General features: G+C 45.7%; 3 protein-coding genes across 3 annotated transcripts; 1 reads left to right on the forward strand and 2 right to left on the reverse strand.

The window, feature by feature from the left end:
* The first annotated feature begins 316 nt into the window (after window positions 1-316).
* nelfcd (negative elongation factor complex member C/D) lies at window positions 317-6,511 on the forward strand. The gene is made up of 15 exons (XM_084441184.1): window positions 317-456; window positions 877-989; window positions 1,099-1,208; window positions 1,339-1,448; window positions 1,779-1,886; window positions 2,080-2,232; window positions 2,972-3,102; window positions 3,224-3,389; window positions 3,764-3,898; window positions 4,035-4,174; window positions 5,206-5,320; window positions 5,415-5,510; window positions 5,617-5,757; window positions 5,876-6,005; window positions 6,108-6,511. The coding sequence occupies exons 1-15, from the start codon at window positions 400-402 to the stop codon at window positions 6,140-6,142; spliced, it is 1,740 nt and encodes a 579-aa protein (XP_084297310.1). The 5' UTR covers window positions 317-399; the 3' UTR covers window positions 6,143-6,511.
* A 231-nt stretch (window positions 6,512-6,742) lies between these two features.
* Window positions 6,743-9,681, reverse strand: ctsz (cathepsin Z). Its single transcript, XM_084441140.1, has 6 exons — window positions 9,551-9,681; window positions 8,543-8,706; window positions 8,013-8,192; window positions 7,708-7,858; window positions 7,455-7,617; window positions 6,743-7,280 (listed from the first exon to the last, which is right to left on the reverse strand). Exons 1-6 carry the CDS (start codon window positions 9,667-9,669, stop codon window positions 7,155-7,157), a joined length of 903 nt encoding a protein of 300 aa, XP_084297266.1. The 5' UTR covers window positions 9,670-9,681; the 3' UTR covers window positions 6,743-7,154.
* Window positions 9,682-11,058: 1,377 nt separating this feature from the next.
* On the reverse strand, window positions 11,059-22,825 carry npepl1 (aminopeptidase like 1). Its single transcript, XM_084441517.1, has 12 exons — window positions 22,616-22,825; window positions 18,126-18,311; window positions 17,688-17,858; window positions 16,521-16,610; window positions 16,346-16,427; window positions 14,415-14,557; window positions 14,006-14,083; window positions 13,500-13,600; window positions 13,064-13,187; window positions 11,950-12,126; window positions 11,747-11,857; window positions 11,059-11,453 (listed from the first exon to the last, which is right to left on the reverse strand). The coding sequence occupies exons 1-12, from the start codon at window positions 22,763-22,765 to the stop codon at window positions 11,295-11,297; spliced, it is 1,572 nt and encodes a 523-aa protein (XP_084297643.1). The 5' UTR covers window positions 22,766-22,825; the 3' UTR covers window positions 11,059-11,294.
* Between the last annotated feature and the right edge of the window lie 716 nt (window positions 22,826-23,541).

Genomic DNA, 23,541 nt, shown 5'->3' on the forward strand with positions numbered 1-23,541 from the left:
ATACATTTGTTTGCACAGGTGTACTTGCATTATTATGTTTTTGCTGTAAAGTTACAGTACATTACCAAACTATCCATGTCAAGTCTGCCTGCAGTCAGTGGAGTAGTCTACATTACAGAGACTTCAGATCACATCACAACCAGAAAACATTTCTAACCAGGCTGTTTTTAAGGTGATATCATCAACCTGCAAGTTTTTGACCAAGACCTTTGACTAGTCATGAGTCCGCCAGGCCACCAGGGGGCTCATACTCATTTTATTCTACACTGCGCTGCATTACATGGGTACTAGAAGCGAGCTAGCTTAACTATTTCTATATCTAGCAAACACACGCTTGTATAAAGATCTAGGGTCTAATATAAGATTACTTTACATCTCGATAGCTTTCCTCTCGTCGTTATGGACGAGGAGTATTACGGCACGGTGGGGGACTGGGACGGGCCAGACGGGAATCTGGTAAGATGTCGGCTAACTCGCTAGCTCCATCCATCTGTTAATGAGGATGTCCTCTAGTGTTTGATGTCTTCCTGGATGTTCAATGGTAGTCCAGGCATTCTGCAACGAAATTACAACAATTACGACTTTTCTATTCCGTTCTCTTGCTCATAACTGGCTTGGGTTGCCAGACAGACTTGAGAATGTGTTAGTATGGGTGCTCGTCCCTTTATTTACTAACAGCGAGCTATTACGGTATGCTCTTGTCTTATTATAATATAATTATTGTATATATTCTTCTTTGTCACACATGGTTTTGACTAACGTATTGTCTGGCCACTGGTCACAAAATGAAACACAGTCCAGCTAATAACATTAGCTACATAACATCCCATAACATGTGTAAAGTGTATGCAGGCTCAGTTGTGATGTCCCCTGTAGGAGGATGGGTACGTCGAGGGGGAGAATGATGGGAAGGTGCAGGAAGATTGTCTACAGAAGTTCTCCAGCAGAGATTACATCATGGAGCCTGCGGTCTTCAACACCCTCAAAACGTATAACCCACATTCATGGATTACATTCAGAGACAAATATTATAGTTTTTAGTTTTCTGTAGTTTGCAAGAACATTATGTCCTATAACTAAGAGCACTTTTCCCCACAGGTATTTCCAAGCGGGAGGCTCACCAGAGCATGTGATCCAGCTGTTGTCTGAGAATTACTCTGCTGTGGCCCAGACGGTCAATCTGCTGGCAGAGTGGCTCATTCAGATGGGTAAACACCAGCCTGGCACCTCCCTGTCCCCTCACCTGGGACTGTCCTGTGATGTGACCAGTATAAACTCCAGGCACAGTGTTTAGTTATCGCTAACAGACGTAGTGATTCTCATGTGTTGGTGTTGCAGGTGTCGAGCCAGCACAGGTGCAGGAGCGGGTAGAGAACCACTTGAAGAGTCTCCTCATTAAGCACTTTGACCCTCAGAAAGCAGATTCCATCTTCACTGTGGAGGGAGAGGTGAGATCTCAGACCTAAAGCCCCTGGCTGTAGTGTAAGGTCAACTTTATTTATAAAGCACGTTTAAAATCAACCGAAGTTGCACCAAAGTGCTGTACAATATATAAAATAAACTAAAACAAAAAACAGAATAAAGTGCACATAATCACAGAACAATAAAAGGACAGGACACAAAACAGGCAAGGGATGTAGGCTATCAGGCCTCAAAAGCCAGTGAAAATAATAGCCAGTGTAATAGTACGTTATAGTATGTTGTGTTATAGTATAGTGCTGTGTTACAGTATATTAAGTCTTCTAGTATGTTAAGTGAGCTAATGTGTATTTGCTCAGACGCCTGCCTGGTTGGAGCAGATGATCGCTCACACCACCTGGAGAGATCTCTTCTATAAGCTAGCGGAGGCTCACCCCGACTGCCTGATGCTCAACTTCACTGTTAAGGTAACGTTAGCACCCCTCCTCAGCAGATACAATCACTTCACTGAAACCTTCTGCATGTGAAAAGATATTTCCTGTCAGATGGCCAGGTCACCATACTCCGTGTGTGTGTGTGTGTGTGTGTGTGTGTGTGTGTGTGTGTGTCTGTGTGTGTGTGTGTGTGTCTGTGTGTGTGTGTGTGTGTGTGTGTGTGTAGCTCATCTCAGATGCAGGGTACCAGGGAGAGATCACCAGCGTGTCGACGGCGTGCCAGCAGCTGGAGGTGTTCTCCAGGGTCCTAAGGACCTCCCTGGCCACACTGGCGGACGGTGGAGAGGACAACCTGGAGAAGAACCTGCCAGAGTTTGCCGTGAGTCTCTCACAACCGCACTTGGTTCGTCACCTGGTTCACACAGCCGCTCTACGTCCTAGAGGCAGTCTCACCTGGTTCACACAGCCACCCTACGTCCTAGAGGCAGACTCACCTGGTTCACACAGCCGCTCTACGTCCTAGAGGCAGACTCACCTGGTTCACACAGCCGCACTCCGTCCTAGAGGCAGTCTCACCTGGTTCACACAGCCGCTCTACGTCCTAGAGGCAGTCTCACCTGGTTCACACAGCCGCTCTACGTCCTAGAGGCAGTCTCACCTGGTTCACACAACCGCTCTACGTCCTAGAGGCAGTCTCACCTGGTTCACACAGCCGCACTCCGTCCTAGAGGCAGTCTCACCTGGTTCACACACAACTCTACGTCCTAGAGGCAGTCTCACCTGGTTCACACACAACTCTACGTCCTAGAGGAAGACTCACCTGGTTCACACTCTACGTCCTAGAGGCAGTCTCACCTGGTTCACACAGCCGCTCTACGTCCTAGAGGCAGTCTCACCTGGTTCACACAGCCGCTCTACGTCCTAGAGGCAGTCTCACCTGGTTCACACAGCCGCTCTACGTCCTAGAGGCAGACTCACCTGGTTCACACAGCCGCTCTACGTCCTAGAGGCAGACTCACCTGGTTCACACTCTACGTCCTAGAGGCAGTCTCACCTGGTTCTGTAATTATCTCCAGACGTGTGGTTGGTGCTGAGTCTTCCTCCTCTGTGCCTTACAGAAGATGGTGTGTCACGGGGAGCACACGTACCTGTTCGCCCAGGCCATGATGTCCATCCTCTCCCAGGAGGAGCAGGGAGGCTCGGCTATGCGCAGGATCGGCCAGGAGGTACAGAAGTCGGCACATCAGAGGTACCACTAACCTGCTCTCCCCATGCAGCACTTCTGTCATTTTAACTGGGTTCATACAGTTCTGAGGGGGGAAATTAGTGGGAGTTGTGTCACTGATTTTCTATAACGGCGTGTGTTTCAGGGGCCATGATGCCAGTCAGATTACGCTGGCGTTGGGCACAGCTGCAGCGTACCCGCGAGCGTGCCAGGCGCTGGGCGCCATGCTCTCCAAGGGGGCGCTCAACCCTGCTGACATCACCGTGCTCTTCAAGATGTTCAGCAGTATGGACCCGCCCCCCGTGGAGCTGGTGAGAGCGAGGCGTCATTCCTTTTATGAAAAGTACTTTGTAAAAGAAACGAGAGAAGAAAGTTTTGCCTTAGTTTTCCTGAGAACCAGCCTGACTCACAGCTCCTGGTTGCCTCACAAGGATGGTAGAGTGTTTTCAGCGCTGCAAAATAGCCTTCTGAAATGTTCAATCAATCAATCAATCAAAGCTTTATTTGTGTAGCGCATTTCATACCCAGAGGCAACACAATGCGCTTTCCAGAGAACAAGGGAAGAGGTCATACGACCCACCTCTACATATTCCAGAGGGAAGCAAAAAAACAGTAATCACCCGGGGGCCAGATAAGTGAGCTGTAAAAATTCTTTCCTGAAATGTTGATGCTGTGCCCCTTTTAGATTAGAGTGCCTGCTTTCCTGGACCTGTTCATGCAGTCGCTGTTCAAACCCGGCTCCAAGATCAACCAGGACCATAAACACAAATACATCCATATTCTGGCATACGCTGCTAGTGTGGTCGAAACTTGGAAAAAGGTATGAAAAAAAACGTTTACATCCCTGAACACGAGGTCAGCGTGTTTTCTTAATGTTCATCGCCATGAGCATTGATAAATCACGTAAAATGCAGGCGCGTTGAATTGCTTGTACATCTCTTGTCCTCCGACCACAGAACAAGCGAGTAAACATTAACAAAGATGAGCTGAAGTCCACCTCCAAGGCCATCGAGACGGTCCACAACCTCTGCTGCAACGAGAACAAGGGAGCGACGGAGCTGGTGGCCGAACTCAGCACTCTGTACCAGTGCATCAGGTAACTCATCCCTCTGGACCAGGTAACTCATCCCTCTGTACCAGTGCATCAGCTAACTCATCCCTCTGGACCAGTGCATCAGGTAACTCATCCCTCTGTACCAGTGCATCAGGTAACTCATCCCTCTGTACCAGGTAACTCATCACTCTGTACCAGGTAACTCATCACTCTGTACCAGTGCATCAGGTAACTCAGCACTCTGGACCAGTTGTTGACTTTAGTTGTCTTTTATTATTGTCCTTATTAAGCTCTGCGTTGTTTTGATTTCAATAAAAGACAGCCCCCAATCTCACACAATACCACACAGTCCAGTATTCCAAATGAATCTCTCCAACACGGGATTTGAGCGACATCAAAAGCTGTTTATTCCAGAAGGTTTGACATACAAAAGACGATGGCTTAGTTTAATGTACAGTTGACCTCTATGTATGCTGTCTGGACCCAAATCAAAGCATTGGTCTCATTGCAACGTTCTTATGTGGTTTGAGTGTCGTCGTCCCCTCGTCTCGTCTCTTCTCCGATAAGACTGTCTTTCTGGTCTCTCCTGTGGCCTTGTTTGGCCAAGATAAACTACACCGCCTCGGCGCCCAGGTCTCTATCTCTAACCACAACAATGGTGTTTGGCACAGAGTGTACCAGCCCTGAGAATGTCATCTTTATCTCATAAGTCTATGGAAGAGGGACACCGTTTCTTACAGAAAACACCAGCTACAGCCATACTCAGAGGTCAACCATTATAATTAGGAACAGCGAAGAGGATTAGATTAAACCAACATTTCTCTGAAAATCAACCAAATTCAACAATATTCATCACAGTGAATCAGGTAACTCATCACTCTGGACCAGTGCATCAGGTAAAAACTGTTCCGCCACTGATTTAGGATCAGTTTAGATGTCCAGTCACAAGCTGCAACAAACCTGCTCCGTCAGTCTTTTAGTCTGGATGGTGGAAACCACCTTCACTTCTCAACGTCCTCTACTGACGGGGTTGATTGTAACGGTGTGTTAAAACTGTGCTTGTTGGTGTTCAGGTTCCCCGTGGTGGCCATGGGGGTGTTGAAGTGGGTGGACTGGACGGTCTCAGAGCCCCGGTACTTCCAGCTCCAGACAGACCACACCCCGGTCCACCTGGCACTGCTGGACGAGGTGCCGCCTCTCTCTTCCTATTGGCTAGGAGAGTAGATATTCGATGGTGTTTGTTTGTCCACTAGTCCCAACATGATTGTGTTTTGTTCTGCAGATCAGTACCTGCCACCAGCTCTTACATCCTCAGGTTCTCCAGCTGCTGATCAAGCTCTTTGAGACGGAACATTCCCAGCTAGATGTCATGGAGCAGGTGTGTGTGTGTGTGTGTGTGTAACTTGACTGTGTATTTGCGTGTCCTGTGTGATCTTTCAAACTCTTCAGAAATGTCTTGACTGACGCTGGTGTCTCTCTGACAGCTGGAGCTGAAGAAGACGCTCCTGGACCGCATGGTTCACCTGCTGAGTCGAGGCTACGTGCTTCCCGTGGTCGGCTACATGCGCAGGTGTCTGGAGAAGCTCAACACAGACATCTCCCTCATCCGCTACTTCGTCACGGAGGTAACTTGTGATCAGACCTGTTCTCAGGCAGGGAGGTTACGGAAGTGAAGCTGTATTTTCTTTTATCAGTGCTTTCAGTTCTCTGAAACTCTACTCTCTTCTTCCTGGTGTTTTTAAGGTGCTGGATGTGATCGCTCCTCCGTACACGTCAGACTTCGTCCAGCTGTTCTTGCCGATCCTGGAGAACGACAGCATCGCCGGCACCATCCGCACCGAGGGGGAACATGACCCTGTAGCAGAGTTCATAGGTCAGCATCAGGCAATATACTGACTTTGCCACCGTCTTAATAAAACAGTTGTAACTCTTACATAACGCATGCATTGAATGTATTTGTAATTCTTTTTTTCAGCTCATTGCAAGTCTAATTTCATCATGATGAATTGAGGGACACTTGGGTGAACCTGGACTGAGTGTGGCTGGAGGAGTAGGTAAAGACCAGGACCTCTGACCTCTGAAGAGAACCATCGCCAGCCCCTCACTTCCTGCTGGCCAACGAAGGAACACTGCTGCAGATGGAGTCAGAATCTGTTTTCACACGGAGTCAGAATCTGTTTTCAGAATCTGTTTTCATACGGAGTCAGAATCTGTTTTCATACAGACTTAACAGACTTTGTTACAAGTGGTGTAAACAAAATTTCAGATGAACCTTTAGAATAGTTGTACATTTGTCTGCAGTGATTTTTTTGAAACAATAGTTGGCAATTTGTAGAAGCTAGATTGAAATGCACCTTCTGACCTCCGAGTACAGCTATATTTCAGCACAGCTTCTGAAATCTCTTCATTTATGTAGTAAAGCTCTGTGTATATATTTTGAGTTTTGGAATAAATTTGTTTAATAAAAAAAAAACAATTGTTGAATTTCTCCCACAGACAACCTGACCGTGCTGGTTCATAATGGTATACGACAACACTTTTAAACTGGTTCATAATAGTATACGACAACACTTTTATACAACACCATGACACTTTATTGGAGGTCACATTGTACAGCAGCAGAATATTCCTTTCAGCAGCAGAATATTCCTTTCAAACACTCATCTATTCCAATGCAATGTTACTAAAACCAGATCACCATTCAAAAGGCACATTAAGTAAATCACACCCAGAGGCTATATGTGCAGTTCCCATCAAGTCATGTCCTAGTTTCATTAAGTGCAACGAATCAGAAACATCATTCATTTGGTTGTCTCCCATCTTCCTGTTCATACCAGTGTGTATTAACAGCAGCATGTCTAAACAAACAGATCAAAGGAAAATAAAAAAAAATCCCTTTGATTTTACAGTGGTGCGAGGCACTCCCGTAAACCTTAGCCTGAGATTGTCATAGGAAGAACATGGATTACAAAATATGAATATATTGAGTTACAGCATATCTGGTCCTCATGAGAGCTGCAGACTACAGGTAGGTCTTGGGAACGATGGGGTCTCCATACATGCAGTCCTCCTCCAGCGCCAGGTTGTACTGGCTGCCGCTGCCGCCCTTGTAAGCGCTGGTGACTATCTTGAGCCAGCCCTTCTCACCCTGGAAGAGAACATGGAGTAGAGGTTGAGGTTCTCCATAGAGTACAGGTGGAAATGGAGAAGCTACATAGTATTTGCTGGCCACAAGCAAAGCGATTACAGAGAACTTCCAGAGCAACGTTAACCTGCTGAGCACAGGAATATACCACTGTTCAATGATTTAACCAGGTCTTACCCAGGGCTCTCCCCACGAGTTGCGCACAATCCAGTATTCAACACCGTTCTCAACTCCCCAGCCGGCGACAGACACAATGTGGTTGATGTTAGGAGTCTCAATGTACTCAGAGTACAGCCCCCCGGTGTACGCATCCAGCTTGTCTGTAGCCATGATCCCACAGCTTGGAAAAGGACAGAGAACTACACATTACAAATCAAATTCCATGAAAGAAAGCTAGACATTTCATAATGACAATATCAAGTTCCAAGACCTGATTGGTCCTCCAGCGTAGATCTCAGCCATCATCTTCTCCCGTCCGCTGATGGAGCCGTAATCGCCCACCATCCACAGGGTGTAGTTCTTGACGACGTTGCACACCCCAAAAGTGGTGCACGTTCCACATTGGTTGAAAGGCTTACACTCTGGACACGACAGAAAGGGCGTCATAACTCACTCTGGACATGACAGAAAGGGTGTCATAACTCTGAAACTTTCAAGTACTAGACGTTGGTTTATTCTCAACTAATACAATGTTCTAGCGAGGGCGCGGTCTGCAGGTGCGGAGGATGGACTCACTCTGGTCTTTAGCCTGGTAGTTGTTGCAGGTCTCGTCAGGGATGCCATGCTTGCTGGCGTACTCCCACACCCCAGCGTGGTCACCTCCGTGACAGGAGCCGGCCTCGCCGCAGTCCACCACGTTCTGGACAGAGAGATACGCCGAGGGCCAGGCTCCCTTCCTCTTGATGTTGATTCGATCTGATGACAACAACCTCATCTCTTCAAGAAGTACTAAAACAATCCTCCCTCCTAAGCACTTATTGTATTATATTGCACTGTACTTTAGATTGCTATTCTTGCACTTGCACTAGATTATGCTCTTAGTCACTTGTTTTAGAGAGAAGATGCACTTGTGAGTTCTGGAAAGTAGTAGTACATTGGCTCTTCCTACGTTAAATGCAATTATTGTTAGTCGCTTAGCATAAAAGCGTCTGCCAAATGACTTTTAAAAAATAAAAGAATAAAATAAAAAATAAAAAAACGATATCAAACCCTGCCCTGGCCAAGCCCTTAACAGGCATCACACACACGTCCGTCCCGTGACCCACCTGCCATGGCGCTGGTGCTGCCGTGTGCCCAGCAGGAGCCGCAGTACTGGGGGATGTGCTGGTTCCGGGTGGTGCTGACGTAATTGGTACCGTTGATGTTCCTCCAGTCCCAACTCTTTGGAAGAACCTCCAGGTTCAGGAACTCATGGGGACGGATCGTCGTCCTGTTAAGAAAAAAAAGCACCAAGCTGCTTCACTGTACATGTGCAGGACCCTGAACCTGAATCTGCACGCTTGAGACCAAGGCATCAGTTTACATGCCTCAATCGCTGGGATGTGAATCAAGTCCATCAGCATTTGCAAACCCATTATATCAAGAGTCACGTGACAACCAACACATCCACTGCGCAAACAAACCAAAACTAAGCTGGCAAGCATATAGTCAGCCCTTTAACTGCCAAATCAGAGAGGAGGGGGTGTTAAAAGCAGTTTTCAGGCCATGCCAACGTGATTCCGTGCACCCGGTCAGTCAGAATCAGGCCAGGAGACTCAGACTCGAGCAGCTGTGCTACCTGGACTCCTCCCTCGGCTTTGATTGCTTCATTGATTTCACACGTCGAATTGCCATGATATGCTTGGCCTGCAATAGACTGAACTTGAATCAATTAAGGCACCACATTCAAAAGTTCGCTGGTGCTTTGCTTGTAAAATTGTAATTATTAAACGTCCAGGGAAGTAAACATTTTTCAAGTACTGTCCTAGTCATGATGCCATGCTTCAACGGGCTGTCCTACCCACCATCGCACACATTTTGTTGAGATGCGAGGGCAGAATAAAAACAGGACAGAACTATTAACCAACTTATCTACTTAATGCTTTAAATATTACTGGTTCGCCGCTTAACATACGGCCACTCCTCGTGAAAAAAAAAAATCACAGCTTTGTGCTACTTTAGATAAACTTAATCAGCCACGTCCTCACGACTTCCTTTAAAGTTAGAGAGAGGAAACATTAGGTCTGACCTCGCTTTCACCAAATATAGCTTGAGATAACTGAGATTAATCATACTTCACGCCGAAGTGCTCTTTCCGTGGCATCCGCTGGTAGCATGGCTGCTGGTCGTGGTAGTACCGACCAGCAAGGACACCGGACAACATGAGCAGGAAGATGACCAGCGGGTGGGTCATGGTGACCTGGACTAAGAGAGAAGTCATATGATCTGATCCTGAACCTGCTGAGCTTTTATAATGCTCTGAACTCGGATGCGCATGCGCCACACGGATTTATGTCAAAAAATAATTTTCACAGTCTCTCTAAACTCTAAAAGTCTTTGATTACAACCAGGAGTCTAATAAAATAATACACACAACATGTATTCCTGACTAAACATCGGCATACTGCATGTAGGCTAACCATGTGTTTATTCAAGGAACAAAAGATTCCCGGAACCTGTTTCCGCAACTGGGGAGGCTGAACCCGAACACAATGTTTCAACCTTTCATTATGGTTGATGCTAGATTGGACGGGCCACAACCTTTCATTATCCAACACTGTAACCTAAATCACCCATGACTATAGTCCCAAACATTGCTTGAAGAACTAAGGCTAAATTAATTTGTCTTAGCTGGCTGATTAAGTGGAAAGCGGGGCCAAGTTATGGCAGAGAACAGTTGCCATACACGTATGGATTGTATTTGTTTATTTCAAAATTCCAGCTTTATCATTCACATCTTGGGTTCTCTTCCCCAAATGTCCACAATTTCAAGCATCAGACGACAGATCAGCTAAAACAGAAACAGAAAATTATTAGGGAAACAGGATCCTCACTGGCAGTTACCTCTAGAGTCAACTTCCAATTTTGCATTTCAAAATAAAGGACCTCTAAATTGTCATAACTATATTGCCTTAATATTCAGATTAGAAATAAAAGGAAATCGCCCATAATGCTGCCCCTACTCCAACCCAGAGAGCTAGCAGACCACCCCTGGCTCTGGGTATATCCCAGTGATTTTCAGGACATTCTGATGTGGCATTTCAAAATAAAGGCCCTCTAAACTGTGTTATACGACCTACTGTTTCCTGCAATCTCAGATTAGGATTAAAAGGAGACCGCCCATAATGCATCAACACTTCCACATCAGAGTGTCTACAATTTAGACGTCCTTTATTTTGAAATGCCACACCACAACCGCCTTTCACTTCTTTAATCAAACCAGTTGACCATTTGACTTCACTACTTGTCGGTGAACGCGATGGTGGCAAGTTCTTACAAGAGAAAAAACAATTTGCGCTAATGTTTGCGCTAAGGGGAATTGGTTGTGGCCCACATGACTTGATTTCCGAATTGAAGGCTGGCTTGACCGCAGTAAATCACTTGGTAGTACAATGATGTCATTTCAAGAGGGCCTGAGATATAAAAGTTTCACAGAAAATCCCCAATTTTGTTTTATGGAAATTTGAATACCTTAAGATACACTCCCATTTAGTCACTGATCTTGGATAAAGCAGAATTGATGTGTGTAGCCTATGATTTTACCTTTATTCCTTCTCAGTACTCACAAAACAAATTCCACAAGTAACCTTCAACATTGCTTGTTTTATTTCCTCAGTGGGTACAACAATACTTAAAATCAAATACATTGTTTACCAGTAGTTGAATCAGGTTTTGGACTGGATGTGAACAGAAGGCCTGCAGGCCCTGTGGTCCCGGTCTAAGACAGTAATGCGCATGTAAAAGGTGAAGCTGGACATGAGGGTTTGTTGTGGCGGGTGTCTTGGAGGTGCTGTGACAGACGTAGAGGTGGCCCTAGTTTTACACAAGTCTCCTCCTCTTACAGTCCCGCTCCATCTGGTCCCCTGAGGCCGAGTTGGTCACTGCCAGAGGGGACACTCGTTTGAGCACAGGGTCGTCTGAAGCCTGGCCGAACAGAGCCATGAGTAGCGCCACGCCGAAGCCTGTGGCTCGCTCTCCCTGGAAACAGATCAAGACATTAGGACAGCTGAACCAGGGACTACGGATGAAAACTAGCCTTCTTGGCTAATTCTGGTACATTCGTTAATGTACTCTGTCCCTGCCAAATAAACAATAAACAAACTGCACCAGAATAATGCGTTAACCTGACAGACCTCTAGACTCTTCTGAACGAGAGGGCTAATGCCTAACTACTGTGGTCATAAGATGTGATATCTTGATCATTGCGCCAATGGCATGTTCTGCATGTGACTTCCATGTCACTGGAAGAGCAGACAGATCCAGATCCTCACCGAGTGAACCGGGGAGGCGATGTCCACATGGACCCAGACACCAGGCCAGTCAAAACCCAGGTGGCAGCCAATGAACAGGCCTGCGCAGGAGCTCTGGGCGTTCTCCCGGTCCTGAAACAAAACAAGGACATTTGGTGAATCTCAAATAAATCCAAGAGCATCCTAGTAGTACATGTATATGTGAGGTGGGCGGGGCGACTCACGGCCACTGAGTTCTTCATGTCGGCCACGGCGGAGTTGAACTCGCTGAAGTGCAGCTCGGGGCAGTAAACCAGGGGGTGCGCCAGATCTCCGCTGCTGCGGCCGGCGCGCACGCACGCCGCCTCCCACTGGTCACTGTTGGTCATCACGGCCGCGTGATACTTCCCGGTCGAGATCCCCTGAGAAGATACGCACAGAGGAAAGCATTCTTCATTGTTATTCATTTATAGAGCTCATTGTGTGGCATTTTATGCTAGTTAGCAAAAAAAACCTGCTTTTCAGGCTAAGAAAAAGAGCAACGCGTGGGATTAGTGCTTTATCACATGACGATCACCACATGGTGTTGTTATCAGTCACATGGTGTCGTCATCATCAGTCACTAAGGCGTGTTCAGGTTTTTGAGCACTTCCTTATGAAAAAACACTCATCAGCTATTCTTCTCAGCACCCAAAGAACAGTATAGCATCTAGTGTTCATAATAGCAATAAACACAATGCCCATTTCATGTTTTATTCCATTTGAAGATTGCAAGGTGAGCAGTTTGTGCTTTTGCCTACGACCATATTAGTGAAAGTAAAGAACTAGGAAAATAGGGTCTGGTTTTATTGGGTCTGTCACAAGCCCTGTTGAGCTTTGTACACCAATCAGTGGCTGCATCTGGTCAAAGTGCAGACTGAAACATTAATGAGCTGCTTTCCATGAGCACTTCTATAACCTACCCATGATGGGACTTGTTTTGGACCTGAATTTAACCTAACCAACCGTTTCAGGTAGGTAGGCTAGGAGGTAGGCTAGGTACAGAACTCTACTGTTTCAGGTAGGTAAATGGTAAATGGACTGCACTTATATAGCGCTTTTCCACCTTAGCGGCACTCAAAGCGCTTTACAATGGCCTCTCATTCACTCATTCACACACACATTCACACACAAATGGCGGTAGCTGCCATGCAAGGTGCTAACCTGCTCATTGGGAGCAATTTGGGGTTAGGTGTCTTGCTCAAGGACACTTCGTAGGTAGGTAGGCTAGGTACAGAACTTTCAAGTATTGACAATGAAGAAGAGAGCACGTCTGAGAAGCTTTTTACCAGCCAGCCCTTCTTCAGAAATCAGACCCACCTGAGCGCCTGTCAGAGTGGCCATGTCCAGGATGATGTCAGCAGAGAGGTCCTTACTAGCGTACACCACCCCGTCAGACAGCACCAGCCTGCCCTCGGCGTCCGTGTTGTTGATCTCCACCGTCCTGAGGGGCAAACAATTTAGAGACCGTTGGTGAAGTCCTAGAGGTCTGTTGTTATTGTTGGCTAAAACCCCTGCTCTACTACAGCCATCGGCCAGATTCAATACAGAAATCATTAAATGAATGGCAACCCACATAAGCTATGTTGTCCAATTAAAAAAAGGCAACTTGTGTAATTAGAAAAGGATCGTTTAGGACAAGCGCTACAAATACTTTAGAACTTGCTACAACTGCACCAAGTTATTGTACTTATGAGCTCATGAATTATTCATGATACTTCTACCGTAGAATCCTTCAAAGTCAGGAAACACTCACTTTCCAGAGTACAGAGTGTGGATGTCATCTGGCCGTGTGGCTGTGGGGCCCACGGAGTTTTCTGCCAGGCAGAACACAGCGTGGAGGTTATCCTTGAAGCCCTGAACACACACACACACACACACACACACACACACACACACACACACACACACACGCACACACAACCCAGAGCTCGTTTTCCTACATTGTTAGATGGACCATCTGTATGTTGCAGAGAAACCAGTGTGTTCTAATGGTGTGTTCGTTTATAACTGGGAGGTGGCAAATTGCGACTTGCTACTAGGAATTATTAAATAAAACACCGCATGAACTCGCACTTCCTCGTTGCAAATTCGGATATGTTTCTCAGCCCCCAGTTGCTCGAATGCACTAGATATAACTAGATAACTGTGATATAATGGTATATAGCTTGAATGCACACAGGTCGGAGGTAGGTATTTTGCCACTTGCGACTTGCCACCTCCGACCACAAACGAACGCACCATAAGACTAGGAGACCTCACCTGTTTGACAGTGGCTTTGAAAGCTCCTAGAATGGCTGCAGCTCCACCGCAGTCTCTCTTCATCCCAGGCATGGTGGTCTGCAGACCAACATTTATGTTAAGATCACTGATTGTAGCTCATATCATGGTGGTCTTCACAGGAACATTTGTGTTAACAACACAGGTTGTAGCTCATTTGACATTTAGACTCAACCTTTCCTAAACCATGTAGGCAGGGGTGAAAATTAACTTTTTAGCTCACGGTGAGTCACCTGCCAACGGGACTGTAGATGAAAAAATCTACCGGCCAAATATATATATTTTTCAGATAGCCTTCCGAAATCTAGTCGCCAATTGGAAATTTTACCTGCATTTGGCCAGTGGCAGGTGTTCATTTTCAGCCCTGCATGTAGGGCTTCATCTTTCCTACCTTTCCCTTGATGCTGAGGCCTCCAGTATCGTACACTATCCCCTTCCCCACCCATGCGATGGTCTGGGTGGCTCCGTCTGGAGTGTAGCTCAGCACAGCCAGGGCAGGGGGGTGCACCGCAGCCTTGCCAACTCCATATATGCCTGAAGAGCCAATCAGACAGCAGAATAACCACACGTCAACAAGATACACTAGCCTGGGCCTGAAATGTAATCAAGGGACAACTGATTAATCCTAAACTCTGACCAGGAACAGCAAATTACTTGGATTAAAACCTAAACAACACTTTGGGCTTTGAGCCTGAATATGCTGGATAAGAATTGGTCAAATCTCAGTTTTTCTATAATAATCAGAATACAAAACTCCTTTGGAAGTATGACATTTACCCATAAAACATGATTTCATCATGTCTGTGCTCAGGTGCTAATGGTGGAAGCACAGTTTATGTTAAGAGTTTTTTTTTTTTTTTTTCTTCAATCTGACCAATTGTGTGACTTCTAAATAAAGAATAGCTAAGAAAAAGTTGGTGTAATCATCAGAGAGAGGATGTTTTGTAATCTTCAGAGAGAACAGAGGAACAGGGAATGAGAATATCAGTAAAGGGGAAGTGAGGAGAAGCACATGCAGCTGACACAGGAAGTAAATGACCACAGAGTGTAGCCAGTCCAGACTAGACTGCAGATCTATCTCAGTGTAGCTGCCACACACACCTCTACATCATAGGTATCCCCAGGCAACTGTTGACATTAGCATTCCCTGTCCTGATATGCTGTTAAAATATACACCTAGTAGGTCCCTCAGGTCCTCTGGCACTGAGCTTTTAATGGATCCTAGAGCCACGACTAATGCCGGGCTCACACTACAGGATTTTTGGGCCGATTTATCCCCGGTTCACCCCTCCCAACAATCGGAGGAGAAATCTGGTCTGGAACGTTGGTCGGGGAGGATGATCGGCCCAGATTATCTTGTAATGTGAGGGGTTTACTGATCCAATCTTATACCTCCCGATCGGCTCACAGACCCATCGGGGCGGCCCCGATAATATCAAACATGTTTGATATTTAAGATTATTACGTCCCGACTTTACAAGTGAGACAGCGAGACCAGTGGTTCGTTGCTCCCTCGGGCGCGATAAGATCCTGTAGTGTGTGATGAGCCGTTATCTTCACATCTTGCTGTGTGTGCTTGTTTGAGATGCGCACGAAGAATATCTGTTAAGATTCTCCTTATGTGCGTGATGTAACCCGATTTCGAAATTGGTCAGGATTTTAAATATCCTGTAGTGTGAGTCCGGCATAAGAGGCCTGGGGACGCAGCCTTCAGTCCGTACGCCCCCAGCCTGCCAGAGGACCGGAGAATGTCCGAGACCGTGGTCATTTTTAATCGAAATCTTAAAACATAGCTTTTTAAACATTGCTTTTACATGTAGATTTACTTGTTTTAATGTGTTCTTAATTTGTATTCTCTGTTTTTATAAGTTTAGTCTATTTTACAATACCTTTTAATTCTTTTACTTTTGTTTCTTTTAAATTTGTTCTTAGCGTTTATATTATTTGTTTTTATCCATCTCTTTTTATGGAAAGCACTATGTGCTACATTGATTTGTATGAATGGTGCTATAGAAATAAAACGACATTGACAAAAGCCATGTTTCCATCCACACGTTTTATCGAATAAATTATATCGAATTAAAAATGCCTTATGGAAACAGTAAAATTAGATTAAAAATCATGAAAATCGACAAAAAGTTTGTTCTGTCGATCTCATCGGATTTTCTCTCGTTCGACAAAAGTCTTTTGTGATAAATGCTATCCGATTTAAAGCTCTAGATGGAAACGCACGTTCACCGGCTTTATCCGCATTCATATTTTTAGCGATCCTCACACAATTCGATTGACAAGTGGATGGAAACATGGCTACAGACACATCACCTCCAAAGCCCTTCTCCTTCAGCTCCTCTCCCCGGATGATCACAGGAGAGATCCCCAGCACCGTCCCCACAGCCTTGATCTCCTGAGACCGAAACAGCACAAACTCATCATCACACCCATCGGTTTACCCTAAACTTCTTTACAGTCGTGTAACAAGTCTATCACTCTCACTCACATCTAAGAAGTGATCGGTGTTCATCTCATTGCAGGGCGTGTCCACGATCCGAGCTGCTAGTCTCACTCCGTCTGCAGCGTTGGCAAGACACTGGAAACAAAGACAAGAGGCCCGGTGAAAACATTTACATTCACAAACACATCAGAGCTCTGCTACAGAAGGAACAGACCCAGGGTGAGAGAGAGACCTCCAGGGTAGTCAGACAGACAGGAGAGCGGTATCTCCAGGGTAGTCAGACAGACAGGAGAGCGGTACCTCCAGTGTAGTGAGACAGACAGGAGAGCAGTACCTCCAGGGTAGTCAGACAGACAGGAGAGCGGTACCTCCAGGGTAGTCAGACAGACAGGAGAGCGGTACCTCCAGGGTAGTCAGACAGACAGGAGAGCAGTACCTCCAGTGTAGTCAGACAGACAGGAGAGCGGTACCTCCAGGGTAGTCAGACAGACAGGAGAGCGGTACCTCCAGGGTAGTCAGACAGACAGGAGAGTGGTATCTCCAGGGTAGTCAGACAGACAGGAGACAGACAGGAGAGCGGTATCTCCAGTGTAGTGAGACAGACAGGAGAGCGGTACCTCCAGGGTAGTCAGACAGACAGGAGAGCGGTATCTCCAGGGTAGTCAGACAGACAGGAGAGCGGTACCTCCAGGGTAGTCAGACAGACAGGAGACAGACAGGAGAGCGGTATCTCCAGTGTAGTGAGACAGACAGGAGAGCGGTACCTCCAGGGTAGTGAGAGGAGAGCGGTATCTCCAGGGTAGTGAGAGGAGAGTGGTATCTCCAGTGTAGTCAGACAGACAGGAGAGCGGTATCTCCAGGGTAGTCAGACAGACAGGAGAGCGGTACCTCCAGGGTAGTCAGACAGACAGGAGAGCGGTACCTCCAGGGTAGTCAGACAGACAGGAGAGCGGTACCTCCAGGGTAGTCAGACAGACAGGAGAGCGGTATCTCCAGGGTAGTCAGACAGGAGAGCGGTATCTCCAGTGTAGTCAGACAGACAGGAGAGCGGTACCTCCAGGGTAGTCAGACAGACAGGAGAGCGGTACCTCCAGGGTAGTCAGACAGACAGGAGAGCGGTACCTCCAGGGTAGTCAGACAGACAGGAGAGCGGTACCTCCAGGGTAGTGAGAGGAGAGCGGTACCTCCAGGGTAGTGAGAGGAGAGCGGTACCTCCAGCGTAGCAGGGTCCAGAGGGCCGTTGTCTTGGTCCACGATGAGGAACTCCACGGCGACCTGCTTCTTCTCGTTCCTCCGTGAGGCAGAGGAGCGCCGGGAGAAGATGGGGAAGGCTCGGGCGACTGCGCAGGCCGACGCAAACACATCAGACAGCTCACACACAACCTGGAGAGGGGTGAAAAACTCACTCAAAACTATGAAACTCTTATACTGATCTTAAACACCAGATATGATTAACATTTATGCTCTTAGTCACTTTAGAAAAGGAGATGCACTTGTGAGTTCTGGCGAGTAGTACACTGACCACCTATGTTAAATGCACTTATTGTAAGTCGCTTTGGATAAAAGTGCGAAATGACTTAAGTAATGTAATCATCAGACACGTTGTGCATTTGAAGCCTATAGCTGTCCAATCTCAGCGAGCAGACTGACCAGGAGGCAGCGACTGGTTCCTCCAGGCAGGCAGGTGCGCACCAGGCGGGAGAGGAAGTTGGCAGCGGAGGGGCTGTTGTGTCTGCTGACGCGCGAGGGCAGAGCCGCCACCACCGCATGGTTGAGGTACAGAGGGCAGCTGTCGGTGGGGTTGGGGTTCAAAGCACTGAGCGCAGCCTGCCACACCTGGTAATACAATACACAGTCATACAACACATGCTGCCACCAATATCATTCTTACTGTAAACCCCACAAACAAGACAATATCATGGTCTATATTCGCCACAGGTAATAATAATTAAAGGGGCTTGGGAGTGCAGACCTCCGCCCCTGAGAGAGCCACCTATGAATGAATCATGGTCAACACACACACACACACACACACACACACACACACACACACACACACACACACACACACACACACACACACACACACACACACACACACACACACACACACACACACACACACACACACGGGCGAAAACATTACCTTCCGCCCTGCGGGGCTTTGCCCCTGGGGCGGAGGTAATAATACATTTTATTTGTTTAATGCACTTTACACTTGAAACAAATCTGACTTGTCGGTTTGGCTTCCATCCACACTTGGGATCTATCCCTGGCCTGGTATGAGGAGGAACAGCAGCCGGTGTCAAAAATTAACTTTCCACAACCAAGATCTGAATCAGCAATTTGCTATCAACGCTGATTCTCTCAAGTTAGTGAAGTGACTTGTGTGAAGAGGCAGGGCCAAAACATGAAGTAACATCACGACAGGGTCACAGAGAGGTCTGGCAAAGCCTGGGATAAAGCTAGTCTATATAGAATGTATTTTAAGACATTGAATGGGGGCAAAACTGAAACATGCAGCCAACTTGACTGGTTAAATGTTTTCCTGGGCTGGTATCTGGCTAATCTTACAAACCATCCTAAATTAAAAACATTCAAAATCAAGTAGTCTAATTGGATAGATAACGTTGACTCACAAGCATTCTTCTCGTGATATAGTGTGATAAAAACTAGTGCTAAAGCCAATTGGCTAACCTAGCTAGTCTAGCTATATTCGCCTGGAAAGCCAGCTACTAGCTAGATAGTCTAGAAAGTCTAGATAGTCTCTAGATAGTCTAGATAGTCTAGATAGTAGTCTAGATAGTAGTCTAGATAGTAGTCTAGATAGTAGTCTAGATAGTCTAGATAGTAGTCTAGATAGTAGTCTAGATAGTCTAGATAGTAGTCTAGATAGTAGTCTAGATAGTAGTCTAGATAGTCTAGATAGTAGTCTAGATAGTAGTCTAGATAGTCTAGATAGTCTAGATAGTAGTCTAGATAGTAGTCTAGATAGTAGTCTAGATAGTCTAGATAGTCTAGATAGTAGTCTAGATAGTAGTCTAGATAGTAGTCTAGATAGTCTAGATAGTAGTCTAGATAGTCTAGATAGTAGTCTAGATAATAGTCTAGATAGTAGTCTAGATAGTAGTCTAGATAGTCTAGATAGTAGTCTAGATAGTAGTCTAGATAGTAGTCTAGATAGTCTAGATAGTCTAGATAGTAGTCTAGATAGTAGTCTAGATAGTCTAGATCAGGGGTCTCAAACTCACGGCCCGCGGGCCATTTGCGGCCCGCCACACCACTCCATCCGGCCCGCGACATGATGTCAGAAATATAATGTAATCCGGCCCGCAAAATAATTTCTTGTAAACGGCGCCGGCAGGCAGGCCTACAATGCAAAATTCAAGTCGCTCAAACGTGGGGTGAAATTCTATTATTGTGTGCAGCGTGTGAAGTGAATGCTGCATAGTCACAGGTGCAATCAATCCACACACGACTTTGAACTATGAACGGAATGCAGCTAGCCATCGAGAGGCTGTTTTCATAGTTAACTAACGTTAGGAATGTTTCAAGAAATATGGACATTGCAGTATTTTTTGTGGAGGTCAATGGACATGTTACCTGCCTGATATGCAAGAACAAAGTCGCCGTTCTAAAGGAATATAATGTCAAGAGCTATTCATTACTAAACATGGAGAACAGTGTCATAGGGAGAGAGGAAAAAACGAGCCACACAGCTAATGGGCTAATTTCTCAGTCTTTCAAGATAGATATATAAAATAGAGTAGTAGCCTACAAATGTATTCAAGTGTCTGGTAAGAAATTGAAACAAACTTGAACTTTAATAAATGCCAGTAGCTACAGGTCCAGGGCAGGCTTACAGTAGTGATGCATCTTGCAGCTAAAACAGAATAAAGTACAAATGTAGGCTATTCAAGATAAAATAAAAGCAAGGAAAAAAGATTTGCAGCACTAACTGTTAAAATATATTCAAATGAATGGAAACCGGTTTGAATTTGTATGATGGAAATGTTAGTTATTTAATAGTCTTGCGACATTTAGAGACTGAGTTGTGAGTCTAGTTATGGAAATGAAAAATGAAATTTTCCAAAATATTGCACATATTGCATATTCTTATAGTTAGGCCTAGTAGTAGTTGAAGTCATTGAAGTGGCCCTCCTATGAGTTGACGATACCAGCAGTGGCCCCAAGCCAATTTGAGTTTGAGACCCCTGGTCTAGATAGTCTAGATCAGGGGTGTCAAACTCATTTTGCTTCAGGGGCCACATAGAGCCCAATCTGATCTCAAGTGGGCCGGGCCAGTAAAATAATAGCAAAATAACCTAGAAATAACGTCAACTCCAAATCTTTACCTTTGTTTTTCAATATTTCAATATTATGCCTTAATTTATCATTTAGCCTATATATGTGCATTATAACTCACAGATCACAGTGGATCTACAAAGGCACAAAACATTTATTCACAGATAGGCCTATGGAACTGAAAAAATGGCATTTCACTTTGATTAAAACAACTTGTTTATTTTAATACAGTAGATACATTTTCACATCTGACCACCTGAACTGACTCACCACACTATGCACAAACTAAAGTGGGAGCTATGAAGAACGTTATCACCCTGCCTTGTAAATGTATTAAATTTGTACATTTCAAAAACCCATAAAAGTGATAGCAGTGCATGAGCAATAGAGTTACACCAGACCAAACTATTTTGTGCTGAAGCTGCTGACTGATATTATACTGCACAATGTTCATGGTCTTTAAATATTACATTACCACAGTAAATGTTATTTTTAACAGAACTGTATTCTTCAGAGTGCTCTCATCAATTGCAACCGAAAATGCAACAAATGACTTGACTTTGTGATTCATTTGGCTGTCCAAGTCTGCCGAGAGATCTGAAATTCTATCTGCGACAGTGTTCCTCGTTAGGCTAATGTTGGCAAAGGCCTGTCGCTTTTCAGGGCACACGATTTCTGCAGCCTTCAGCATGCATGTTTTCACGAACTCGCCCTCAGAAAATGGCTTGGATCCTAACATTAACTCGTTAGCAATAAGGTAGCTAGCTTTCACCGCTGCATCACTGACCTCTCGGCTACGGGTAAAAACAGACTGCTGTTTCTTCAGACCCACTAACAATTCATTTATCTTCTCTATTCTCAGTTGTCCTCGCAAATGGTTGTATTTTTCACCATGAGTCTCATAGTGGCGTCGAATATTATATTCCTTGAGCACTGAAACTTGCTGATTACACACCAAGCACACAGGTTTCCCTTTCACTTCTGTGAATAAATAAGAATCAGTCCATTTTTCTTGGAAAACTCTGCACTCTGTGTCAACTTTTCTCCGTTTTGACAGACATTTTGGTTATGACTGTGCAACCGTGGGTAATTTTGACAACAAGAGCTTAATAACGATAAGGCAAGATTGCCAGATGATTCTGGGCGCGTTGCTGTCACGTGCTGTTTATTTCCGGATCTCTCGTTATGTCAGTGCGACCTCTGCTGGACAAATTTGGAATATCTGTTCCTTTTTATTAATTTTGGACGTCGTCTCGTGGGCCGGTTTGAACCATCTGGCGGGCCGGTTTTGGCCCGCGGGCCGTATGTTTGACACCCCTGGTCTAGATAGTAGTCTAGATAGTAGTCTAGATAGTAGTCTAGATAGTCTAGATAGTAGTCTAGATAGTCTAGATAGTAGTCTAGATAGTAGTCTAGATAGTCTAGATAGTAGTCTAGATAGTCTAGATAGTAGTCTAGATAGTAGTCTAGATAGTAGTCTAGATAGTCTAGCTTCTCGATCACACAAGTCAACCGTGCAGCAATCCTAATCCTGGTGCTATAATGGCTAGCTAGCTAAGCTAGTGCTTCTCATAGACATATGCTGCGCCTAGTCATCTTCAGCTAAGCTAGCTAGCTAGCTAGCACTACAGCTAGCATTTAAGCTTTACCCCACATCACGTCTCTTATATAAACAGTACAAAGTTGCTTATGTGATACAGGAATTTAGTTAACTAAGTTTTTAGTTAGACTAACGTTTGCTTCTCAATCTAGGAACACCGAATGAACGAACAGGTGTGTGTGAGGCTGCTTCTGCCCAAGTCTAGTCGGCAGCACACCTAGTTACTTCTTCTTACCTCTTTGCTGACAACTGGTTGCAGTTTCCCTCTAACCTGAGTCCATTTGAGCTGCTGCAGGTTGGGAAGCTGACCCACGATGAGGACAGGGCGGCTTGGGGGCTCAGAGTCCCCAGCAGAAGCCTTGAACTCCAGCAACACGTTCGCCATCTTGGACAGGAACTTGGATGATTGATTGTGTGTGTGTGTGAGAGAGAGAGTGTGTGTGTGTGTGAGAGAGAGAGAGAGAGAGAGAGAGAGAGGGGGGGGGGGAGAGAGAAAGAGGGAGGGAGGGAGGGAGGGGGAGGGAGAGAGAGAGAGAGAGAGAGAGAGAGAGAGAGAGGGAGGGAGAGAGAGAGAGAGAGAGAGAGAGAGAGAGAGAGAGAGGGAGGGAGAGAGAGAGAGAGAGAGAGAGAGAGAGAGAGAGAGAGACCCTACTGCCCCATCTGCTGGTTGTCTTGTGTCTGTCTTCAACGGGCAATACATAATTATGCACTTAGACATTATCGACATAATAGGCTACATTGGACATACACTAGATTACATAACTGTACACTATGAACAAAGATATAATATGGACATAAATAGACATTATATATATCTCCTATGCTCCTGAGCACATTATCACTGATAGAACCTGGAGTCATTGGGTGTTTTGGGTCTTTCCACATCAGACACCCGGGGAAGTCTGGGGACCCAGGTGACCCGGCCGTGGTTGATCAGACCCTGACTGTTTTCAGGTGGGATAAGCTACTCCCCATGGACCTCCTCTCCTGGTCCAGATCCATCTGCAGGATTTCTCCGCTGCCTCTGTGATGTTCTTCATGGCTGTTCTCCTCCCCAGAGTGCTCAAGGCTTTGTAGAACGATTGCCCCGCAAACCTCTCCAGCTATCCTTGATGGGCGTATACACCTCGCCTTTCAGCTGATTGCCATGCTGATAGCTTC

This window comes from Borostomias antarcticus (assembly GCF_949987555.1).
Source record: "Borostomias antarcticus genome assembly, chromosome: 7".
Lineage (NCBI taxonomy): Eukaryota > Metazoa > Chordata > Actinopteri > Stomiiformes > Stomiidae > Borostomias > Borostomias antarcticus.

Coding starts and splice junctions, on each gene's coding strand:
- nelfcd (XM_084441184.1), top strand. CDS start 400: ATGGACGAGGAGTATTACGGCACGGTGGGGGACTGGGACGGGCCAGAC. Junction 3,103..3,223: donor CAGAAGTCGGCACATCAGAG/GTACCACTAACC, acceptor CGTGTGTTTCAG/GGGCCATGATGCCAGTCAGA. Junction 4,175..5,205: donor ACTCTGTACCAGTGCATCAG/GTAACTCATCCC, acceptor GTTGGTGTTCAG/GTTCCCCGTGGTGGCCATGG.
- ctsz (XM_084441140.1), bottom strand. CDS start 9,669: ATGACCCACCCGCTGGTCATCTTCCTGCTCATGTTGTCCGGTGTCCTT. Junction 8,193..8,542: donor CAGCACCAGCGCCATGGCAG/GTGGGTCACGGG, acceptor TGTTGTCATCAG/ATCGAATCAACATCAAGAGG. Junction 7,859..8,012: donor CTACCAGGCTAAAGACCAGA/GTGAGTCCATCC, acceptor TGTCGTGTCCAG/AGTGTAAGCCTTTCAACCAA.
- npepl1 (XM_084441517.1), bottom strand. CDS start 22,765: ATGGCGAACGTGTTGCTGGAGTTCAAGGCTTCTGCTGGGGACTCTGAG. Junction 17,859..18,125: donor GAACCAGTCGCTGCCTCCTG/GTCAGTCTGCTC, acceptor ACCCCTCTCCAG/GTTGTGTGTGAGCTGTCTGA. Junction 13,601..14,005: donor TCAAAGCCACTGTCAAACAG/GTGAGGTCTCCT, acceptor GTGTGTGTTCAG/GGCTTCAAGGATAACCTCCA.